This window comes from Rhinopithecus bieti, unplaced genomic scaffold, assembly GCF_001698545.2.
Source record: "Rhinopithecus bieti isolate Rb0 unplaced genomic scaffold, ASM169854v2 scaffold_23748, whole genome shotgun sequence".
In the NCBI taxonomy this organism is placed as follows: Eukaryota; Metazoa; Chordata; class Mammalia; order Primates; family Cercopithecidae; genus Rhinopithecus; species Rhinopithecus bieti.
In genome coordinates, this window is record NW_016811596.1 from 489,272 (window position 1) to 500,242 (window position 10,971).

General features: G+C 39.4%; 1 protein-coding gene across 1 annotated transcript; it reads right to left on the reverse strand.

Annotated features, from left to right (window-relative positions):
* Positions 1-217: 217 nt before the first annotated feature.
* On the reverse strand, positions 218-10,653 carry ZNF770 (zinc finger protein 770). Its single transcript, XM_017894291.1, is given in 5 exon segments — positions 218-4,334; positions 4,336-4,382; positions 4,384-5,057; positions 9,448-9,564; positions 10,398-10,653. Coding segments are annotated over 3 exon segments (2,079 nt in total). The 5' UTR covers positions 5,002-5,057; positions 9,448-9,564; positions 10,398-10,653; the 3' UTR covers positions 218-2,920.
* Between the last annotated feature and the right edge of the window lie 318 nt (positions 10,654-10,971).

Below are 10,971 nucleotides of genomic sequence, written 5' to 3' on the forward strand. Positions count from 1 at the left end.
TGATAGGGAGCTGTCAGAGTTTTTTTTTTCCCACAGAAGGGAACGGCATGGAAATGTAACATGAACAAGAGGGTAAATGATTAAATATCCACGCAAATTTGGTGTAGAATGTAGATTGGAGTGGACCCACAAAAGTATCTGATAATCAATCAGTACCTTGGCTCCAATATCATGTAATTTCTCCCCCACCCCAAAAAAAAAAACCAAACCACCAAACTGTGTAACTTGAAACTTTATTTTAAAGTATTCTGAAAATTTTCAAGAATTTTAACCACCACCTACTTCCCTTAAACACACACATTTTTATCTTATAATTATAACCCCTACTGCAGTACAAAACAAGAAACAATAATTCCACTAAGTTAGCCAGCCAATCAAACTACTTCAGTAAATAATCACACTACAGCCTGGAATCACTCAAACAAAAAATTCTTCTAGTTCTCTTTAAAGATATTTATCATTTATTTTTTCATGAAACCAAAGTAATTGATTCAACAATACTAACAGTTCTAGCATGCAACAAACCATCTACTATCTAATGTTTAATCTTAACATGTATATTTTCATTCCTATAAAGTTTCCATAAGAAGCTTGCGATGATCATAAAGGTAAATAAGTACAGTTGTCCCCTGGTATCCACGGGGTATTGGTTCCCGGACCACCCCCTCAACCCACAGATACCAAAAATCCAAGTATACTCAAGTCCCTTACATAAAATGACATATTTGTATATAACCAACGCACATCCTCCTGTATACTTTATCTCTAGACTAATACCTAATGCAGTGTAAATGCTATTTAAATAACTGTTATACTGTATTTTTATTTGTATTCTTTTTATGTTTTTTCTAATATTTTTGATCTGCAATTGGTTTAATCCACAGATGCAGAATACATGGATACAGAGGGCCAACTGTGTTTTGTTACAGGTACTTCAAATAGCACTACAGTACATCTTTGACAAAATTTTTACAATATTCCAACTTTCAATATGAAACAGCTTAAAAAGGCATGGGTCAAAATAAAGTATAGTAGTATCACTTATGCAAATAAAGTCTCATAATCATACAAGCACAACACTGTTAGGACCCTCCCTGTTTAGATTGGGAAAAACATTATATAAAACATTTCCTTCAAATAAAATTACATAAATTGCTTACAAAAATGCCAAAATCAATAATTTCAAACATATTAAGGAGAAAACCTTGAACATTATTGGAAAATATAAACTAGTTATTCCTTGCTTTTGCGTAACAGATGAGTTCTTGTAAAGTTTTGTGTAAAGCAAATTCTGTAAACCATTATCTTGCTTGCACTGGAGGAACATATCTCAAGGAAACCTAAGAGAAAGTGTTCTTTAAAACATGTGATTCTCCTCTGTGTTTTCTGGATGTCTGTATCTACATAATAAACAGGCACACTTCTACATCATTGGACATTTTACTCAGACTGTCATGTTTCATCTCTGTAAATTAAACCAAAGTTACTTAAAAATTACCTGTGGTAAAAGCAGCAAGCAGATCACTCCCACCTATTATCCCTCCCGCCTCCCCCTGTCAAAAGAAAGTTCTCAGATTATGATGCAAAATTTACAATTGTTCATTTATCCACATTCTCAATAGAGGATTTTCCACTATATTTAAGTATGGTAGGATAATTACCCACCTGTTCCTCTTTTCAGGTTAGAAACGTAACGGTTCATTCCTTTTATTGCTAGAGAATGTCATTCCTGAAGATTTTATAAACAAAGGCAAATGTGAAGGACAATCTGTCATTATGAAATAAGTCCTTTGTACTAAAGAATATTTCCCAAATAGTAACAGTTCTATTTGGAATGATACCCACAACTCTACAAGCATCTTACCCCTCTACAGGAATGACTACCTTACTAATTAAAATAAAAATTTAACAAGGATCAAAATAAAACTCTTTAGCAATAGACTCTTGCAAAAATAAAAACTAAAACTAGACCTAGTCATTGCCATTTGATCAAACTTGTAACAGGCTTAAATAATAGAACCACTCCATTAAAGAGGCATAAAAAGTTTACTAAAATAAATGTAAAAGTCTTATGGAGATGAAGATCTCTAGAATAGTCTTAAGTCTATGACTACTGCTATCATTAATGAGCAAATAAATGACTTGAAATTATTCCTCTGAAAAGATAAAACTCATACATATTATGAAAGACTATGGCACTTAGAAAATATTCCTGGTAAATAAACATGGTAAATGTATACAGATGCATTCTAGCCTCTTGCCTACTTTTAAATTATTTTGAGAAAGATGGCACTAGCTGGGAGGAAAAAAAAAAGTTCTTATCACCTGAAGGTGAAATTACCACATAGTCCTAAAAATAGCTTTGAAATGACCAATGAAAATAATACTATAATTTTCTCATCCATTTTCACCTTCAGTGCCTCTTGGTTTTTTAAGTTTAAACAAAAAAAAAAAAAAACCAATGCAATTTGAGCCACATGTGGACAAAATTATGCTTTCATGTGAAATGTAAAATAAATCAAATGTAACAGGGCTATGTGCTGCAGCTAAAAGCCAAGTTTTGCCTCTCAGTGAGATGGCATGTCTTAAGGAATAATTCCTTTAAAAAAATGAATGAGGCTACATTATTTGTACAGCATCATGGATTTATATTTTTCAATACAGCCGAAGCGTATGTTTACAATATTAAAATGACTACTTTATGGCATCAAATCATGTTCTTGCCTCTAAAAATTAACTTGGCTGTTTCTAAAACATTGTATTAATTTTCTATGTATTTTACCTCCTTACTATGCAGGACAAGCAAATGCCTTGAAACCATTCAGTTTAATGCAGGCCTTTCGATAAAAATGCATTTTAAATAATACAGGCTTTAAAAATAAGATCACCAGAGACCACAATTGTTAGTGGTTGCAACAGTTTACATAACCGAATCTAAGGCAACCACTTTCCCTTGTGGTCGTTCTTTAAAGTGAGTAAGTTGATGTCTCTTCCAGTGAGGAGCCTGTCTGAATGTTTTGCCACAAACTGAGCATTCAAATGGTTTCTGCCCTGCATGAATTAGGTAGTGTCTTTCCAGTTTAGATGGAGATCGGAAACTTTTAGCACAAACACTGCATCGGTACAGGAAGACATCACTTTTCTCCTGATTCTCTGAATAACTGCTAAAAGGATTGTTTTGCTCTGATTCTAAAAGTATATTAGGAAGACAGGCTTGCCCGGTGCTACCAGGAATAAAATCCTGTGACTCTGCCTTAACTCCTGACATTTGATCTGACTCTGAGACCTCATATTTTTGAACACCAGGAGCCTGACATTGTTGGGAAGCATTATAGTTAACATTATTACCTGGATGATTAGAAAGATTGTTGAAGTTTCCAAATTCTACTTGGCAAAGAGATGCATAAGGACTTTTTTCATTATGAGTCTGTTCATGTCTTTTTAAGTGAGCTGACTGTCTAAAAGATTTCCCACAAATATTACAGCCAAAGGGCCTCTGTCCAGTATGAATTAAATAGTGTCTTTTTAGTTTGGATATAGAAGGAAATACCTTCTCACATTTGTCACAAGGACATATCTTATGTCTAGTACGTATGTTCTCCCTTGGAACTGAAAAACCACACTGAAGTACCTCACAGTTATTAAAGAATTCCTCACCTGATGAACCACAGATTGACAAGTCTTTCTTATTCACTGAATTATCAATGCTTAATATGTTTTCTGTGGTAAGGATGCCTTTCAAATTTTTTCCCATATTTTGCCAAGAAAACGGCAAAGTCAATGTTTTCTTCTTTCTATTGCCAATTGTTTTATATGTTCCATGTTTGCCAAGAGAACCCACAAATGTTCTCTGGGTTTGTTCAGAGCTCTGCTCACCAGAAATAAGATCACAATTTCTCAAGAAACTCTTTTTAAATACTTTTTTCTCAGATTGAAAGTTAACTAATTTTTTACTCCTAGCACGTTTAAGCTTGGCCAAGATCTTTTTAACAATGGTTTTATAGTTATAGCTTCTTTTGAACCTGCTTGGAATTTTGCCGCCTCTAGCAGGAAAACAGCTGTGTTCATTGAGAATCTGCTCTGATTCAAAACACTTTTCACACTTTGGACATTGAAAAGGGACAATATAAATTGAGTGGACATCAAGTGGATTATTCTCCTCAGATTCACCAATCTCACCATTTTCAAAACCACCCTGATTTGCATTTAACTTATTAGGCAGGGGGCGAGATTCTGTACGCCTCTTCTTTAATAAAAGAGCCCGAAAAACCTTATTCCTAGTATGGATTTGTTTATGCTTCAGAAGTTTGCTTTGAATCTTAAATCCTTTTGACAAAACAACATTGAAAAGGTCTTTCTTCTGAATGTGTAAGTTGGTGGATGGTGGATTTTTAAGTGAGTTGACTGTCGAAAAGATTTAGTGCACAAGACACATTTAAAAGGCCTCTGACCAGTATGAATAAGTACATGCCTATCAAGTTTTGACTGTGATGGAAACATCTTGCCACAGATTGTACATGCATGAATATTCTTTCTTCTTTTCATGCTATACACGGGATTGGACTTAGAGCACGGGTGTAATGCCCATCTTTCCTCTGTGGTAAAAGTATTATACACGCCATACATTGACTTTTCTTGCTTGGCCTCCAACAATCTTCTGACCTGTTTAACATTATTCTGATAGGTTTCATTGTGAAGTTGTTGGTGCTTCACAAATGTCTTCAGATTTTTAAAGTGGCGCTGACAAATACTACATTTAAAAGGCAGACTATGAGTTAGTTGATGCCTCTCCAGATGAACTAGTTGTCTAAAGGTTTTATGACACACATCACATTCAAATGGCTTTTGACCAGTATGAATGAGATAGTGCCTAGCTAATTTTGATGGTGTTTCAAAGTGCTTAAAGCAAATATTGCAAACATATGGCCTGTTTCTAGGTAGTTTGTTGGCTACCACACACTGTTTAATCTTTAGCATTTTTAAATTGTTTTCAGCCATCATATTCTTCAGTGATATACTCTGATGAGCTCCATAGTGTTCTTAAATTCCACAGATGTCTAAAAATTAAAGAAAAAAATGTATTAATTTTAAAATTATTTATCCATATGAAAAGTAACTTAAGTTGTTCTTTGGCTGAAGATATTAAAGGCAAAGGAGAATCTGGACTTAGTGTTTACAAGTTAATAATCATTTTAAATAATACTTTAAAATAATAAAACTAATTTTACACATACAGAGATATGAGTCTTTAAAAGAAATATCTAAAATCAATACAATTTTAAGCTATTTTCTAATTGAGATGCTACATTAAATGGGGACTAGGGTGAATTTATTAACATTAAATAGATACTTTAATTCCAATTTTCCTATTTCATTATTAGGTAGATTTGCCAGTATTTAGTTGCTAGCATTTTAAAAAATGGGCTAGAAAGGTAACAAATTAAAACATACTAAAAATAAGAACTTGCATTCAATTATAGCACATTATAAATATGCTCTTAGAACAGAACATTTCACTTATCATAGTTGGATTCTTAGCCACAGATTTAACATGACTTATTCTCAATTACTTCTTTAGACCACCAAGGACAGTGTGGACTAGGAGTAAATTCACAGAAGACCTGGGTTCTAGTCCTGGATTTGCCACTATATGATCTTGGTGGTAGGAAGAAGGAAATACAGAGTTCTCATCTGTAAAATGGGGAAAAGGTCTCCTGGACTGTCTACCACCACAAGCTGTTGTCAAAAATCAATGGAGATAATGCATATGAATGTGCTAAAAAACTGTGAAGCAATACATAAACCTAAGGAACTATTTAGCACAACGCTAATCAAATTTTAAAATGTTATCCTTATCTTCTTAGTAACATTTTAAAGAGTTTCTCACTAAGAGATAAACCCACTGACTAAATTTACATATTTTAAAAAAATTTCGTCGCCCGGCGCGCGTGGCTCAAGCCTGCTAATCCCAGCACTGTTGGCGGAGGCCGAGACGGTGCAGATCACGAGGTCAGGAGGGATCGAGACCATCCTGGCTAACACGTGAAACCCCTGTCTCTACTAAAAAATACAAAAAAAACGAGCCGGGCGATGGTGGCGGTGGCGCCTGAGTCCCAGCCTAGCGTTCCGGAGTCGAGCCGGCGGGAGAATGGCAGGAATGGCGTAAACCCGGGGGGGCGCGAGCTGCAGTGAGCTGAGATCCGGCCACTGCACTCCAGCCTGGGCGACAGAGCCCAAGGGATCTCCGTCTCCAAAAAAAAAAAAAAAAAAAAAAAAAAAAACAAAAAAATTTCTCACCTGGCACAGTGGCCCATGCCTCTAATCCTGCACTTTGGGAGGCTGAGACTGGTAGATCACCTGAGGTCAGGAATTTGAGACCAGCCTGGCCAACATGGTGAAACCCCATCTCTAGGAATAACACAAAAATTACCCGGGTGTGGTAGTGCACACCTGTAATCCCAGCAACTCGGGAGGCTGAGGCAGAAGAATCGCTTGAACCCAGGAGGCGGAGGTTACAGTGAGCCGAGATCGTGCCATTGCAATCCAGCCTGGGTGAGAATCCGTCTCAAAGAAAAAGAAAATTCTCCTTTTCACTTTGTTGTGAAATTCCCAAAAGACAAGCATAGAGACAAGATCAACAAACTGGTTACTTATATAGCTTTCTATGACTAAGTAATTGAAAGTTGAGTGTGCTTTACCCATCAGGCAATATAGTAAAAGGGTCATTTTGGTCTTAAGCGTTAATATAAAGATTTAAAAAATTGGCCCAGTGCGGTGGCTCACACCTGTAATCCCAGCACTTCGGGAGGCCAAGGCAGGGAGATCACATGAGGTCAGGAGTTTACGACCAGCCTGAACAACGTGGTGAAACCCTGTCTTGACTAAAAATACAAAAATTAGCCAGGCGTCGTAGTACACATCTGTTAACTCCAGCTACTTGGGAGGCTGCAGCACAAGAATCGCTTGAACCGGGGAGGCAGAGGCTGCAGTGAGCCAAGATTGCACCACTGCACTCCAGCTTGGGCAACAGAGCGAGACTCTGTCTCAAAAAAAAAAGAAAAAAAAATTTAGCAAGCACTTTCATAACTATCTTATGCCCTGTCTTCCATCAGAGCAGCTAATTTTCTTCTTGTTATTACTCTACTATGGCATTGCCCTTAAATAAAGGAGTCAAAATTTAAAAAAAAAAAAAAAAATTACAAAGCTGTGCTAGCACTTTCAATATAATGTATCTTCTGGATCAGAGTTCTAAGTCTGGAGTTCTTTTGTAAGCTGATCTGGCAAACATCCAACAAGTATGGTGCTACTATCTTCTCCTAGAAGATACCTTCAACCCCAAATCACAAACATACCCACTGTGGTTCTTTAGCAATATGAATCAGAAACAGAAAAAAAAAAAATTACTAAACAAATATCTTTATTACAGTGTTTTTCAAACTGCAGGATATTACTCATTAATGGATTGTGAATTCAACTTAGCAGATCATGATCAGCACTTTGTTATTTAAAATAAGAGCAGAGGCTGGCATAGTGGCTCATGCCTGTAATCCCAGCACTTTGGGAGGCTGAGGCGGGGGATCATCTGAGGTCAGGAGTTCGAGGTCAGCCTGGCCAACGTGGTGAAACCCTGTCTCTAATAAAAATACAAAAATTAGCCAAGTGTGGTGGTACATGCCTGTAATCCCAGCTACTTGGGAGGCTGAGTCAGAAGAATTGCTTGAACCCAGGAGACGGAGGTTGCAGTGAGTCGCCAAGATTGCACCACTGCACTCCAGCCTGGGCGACAGAGTGGGACTCCATCTCAAAAACAAATTTTTAAATCATAAATAAAAATAGGGGATAAATAAAAGTGGAAAGTATCAGACTGCATACTATATAGCAAGGATAAATATTGTCTCGTTAAACTTCTGTAGGAAGTAAAAAAGTTTATGAAAGCTGTTCTTAACATGCCTCTTCATACTAGACAGAAGAACCTACAACAAATCAACTACTTTATTCAAAGTGGCCAAGTAATCTATTAAGGTGAGAAAGATAGGGGCCCACAGGATGAGACAAGATTACTAAAGAAAGCAAGTGTCTGGTTTTCTTCACTTGACCCTATTATTCCAAAATATGTATCTTAAATAAAAATCATCTAATTACAGGCCAAATGGAAAATGCCACACAAATCCACGCAAAATAAAATAATCTGACTGTAAGCCAGTATAGTAGTAAAATATACCGTATAACCCAGATACCAATGTTAACCAACAATCAACTGTTGGTGCTATGAACATGCATTTTCAGTAGCTTGAATTAGAGAAATTACAGGTGAACAAGCTCCAAAATCTCTAAACATGCCGATACAGAGCAACAGTCATGATAATTAAAATTAAGTCATGAATCCAGTGAACTGCAAAGAACTTGGCAGCAATTAGGTGCCAAAGTAGTCAATCAGGACAATGAGCCAAACCAAAAGTAATCAAGTCTTTATTCACTTACTGTGACAGTGTAAGCAAGTGGTAAAAAGAGGCACTGGCTCCCCAGTGGTCCATTAAATACAAGGACACTGGGTGAGGGTCAGTTGATGCAGCGCATATGAGGTAATCCTCTCACTGAAGAGGAGCCCCTAACAAAAATCTCCTGCCTCTTATGGAACGTTAGAATAGGAAAACGGGGGAAGGTCTAAGAGTGAAAGAAGCTGGGTCGAAAACGGAAAAAAGTGTCTCAGCCATGGTCCTTCCTAGGAGGGCCACCAAATGGAGGTACCCAGGCTGAGAAAGAAGTTACGGGATTTGCATATCTAGCAGGAGGGGCAGGGCGAGTCCTTGACTGCAATCCCCTCCAGAAAGTTGCAATGCACTGGCCCATATCGAGCCTGGTGTGGGAGGGCAGCGTGGCCCTTGAGGCCAGTCAGGCAAAGCCTGGTAATTGTCCAATGTCAGGACTGAATGATCACACAGAGGATTTTGGTCTGGAGCCAGATTCAATTCCTTTTGTATGTTTCTTCTTTTCTTTAATAAATGCTTTCGTGGAACACGCCTAAAAGAAAAAAAAATCACACACCACAACCACCCCTGATTAAAACAGGGATTGGCTACCTACAGCTCCTGTACCAAAAAGGATCATCCATTGTTAGCAGTAAGACTGGATAACTGTTGTCACTTGCCTCCCACTACGTGGAAAAGCACTTACTGGGGGCCCTAGATTGTTAGAACCATTAGTGGCAAGTGGTGATCGTATCTCCTATTTATGAGAGTCAGGTTAGGGATCCTCACCTCACGCACTCATGGAGCTCCAAATCCCATTTCAACCGATTTTTTGTTGTTGTTAATATAAAATAAAAAAAGACTGTAACTTTTCTTACGTTAAACTGAAATAAAAGAATAATAGATCTGCTCAGCGGTTCAATTCAGAACTTACCCTTACAAGAACAAGATATTCTACGTGAAGACTGTAAAAACTGACCTCAGTAATATCCAATGTTGCCTCAAGGCTGAAAGCCTGTTGATTTTCTTGTCTTGACTAGTACCATTAGAACGATGTGAGGATTTCACGAAAGTAAGCGAACAAGAAATGAAAGACCTAAGAGAAACACACACAACTTTCAGTTGGGGAATAATCCGGCGGCTGCTTCTGCCCCACTCGCCCCGGGCCCATTCTCTTGGCCTTGAACCCTCACCTCTCCCTCCCAGTGGACTACACTGGACAAAGGACACTGACACACACAGCCCTCGTTCTAAGGGCCCACAACCAATAATAAGCACTTAATGGTCGAGTCGAGTCCAGAAACCACAAAATCCCACGCCAGGAAAGGAAGGGCAAGGGTAAAAACGGCTTTGGCTGCAGCCGGGATGAAAACGCCACATGTGATACAACCCACAGCAAGAAAGAAAAAAAAAATTCCTCTGCGCCTTCCTCTCAGATTTCTCCTCCGCGTGAGACGCACTCAATAGGTGGGGAAGTGAGAAAGCAAAAGGAGCCCAGGAACTGAGGTTGTGGAGCCCCCGTTCTGGGTCCCCAGGCACCTTGGCGGAATTGAGGCAGGTCCGACCCTCCCTGGGGGTCGCTCCACTTCTCAGTCGGGTTTCTGAAGTCCTCCCCAGGCATCTGGAGCTGGCGAGGGCCCGGGTGGCACGCACCTCAGGCCCAGGTGCCGCGAAGGCAGCGCGCGCACGTCCGCAGGGCCGGCGCGGCAACGGGCTGAGCGCGCAGGCGCGGCGCTCCGGCGCGCCCAGGGACAAGGTCCGGCTGGAAACAAGCTCCCCCCAATTTCAGGGCCTTTGTCGCCTCCGCGCGGCCCGCCGGTCCCGAAGGGACTGGGACTCCAGAGACGCACCCCCAACCCCACCGCCATTCACCCTGTCATTGCGGGGAAGAGAATAGAAGAATAAAGACGGGTACATCTTCCATCTCACCTCTAAACCTCGGTTAGGAAAACGCTGTAGCCCGGACTAGTGGGCTCAAGGGCCGACTGGAAAAGGGCGAGTCAGCGTTCAAAGCCGAGTCGGGGCAGCCCTCTGTAACGCAGAGGGCTGGGGATAAGAAGACGACAATGTATTAGGGGCCCTCTGGGCTACGACTGTCCTCAGCACTTTGTACATTGCCAAAGTAAATATAACGTAGAGGTCAAGCGCAGGCGCTTTGTGGGCAGACGTGACTGAGCTCCACTCGCGACTCCTCTAATGGCGTGCCAGCTGCGGACCTCATTAGCCCCGCCTCAATCATTCAGTATGTTTTGGTTGTCCACAGTGTACGAAGCCCTGTTCTCACAATTAGATAAAATGAGTGTGAAGTGCTCAACTTAATTCCTAGTGTAGTAGGCCTTCAAAGAACTATAATCATTATTAATTACTCATATTGAATACAACTTTGTAAAATGATATGATCCCATTTTAAGATAAGGAAAATGAGGCTATCACAGACATTAAGGAACTTAATGTCACACAGTTAATAAACGATAGAGGTGCGATTTGAACACAGGTAGCCTAA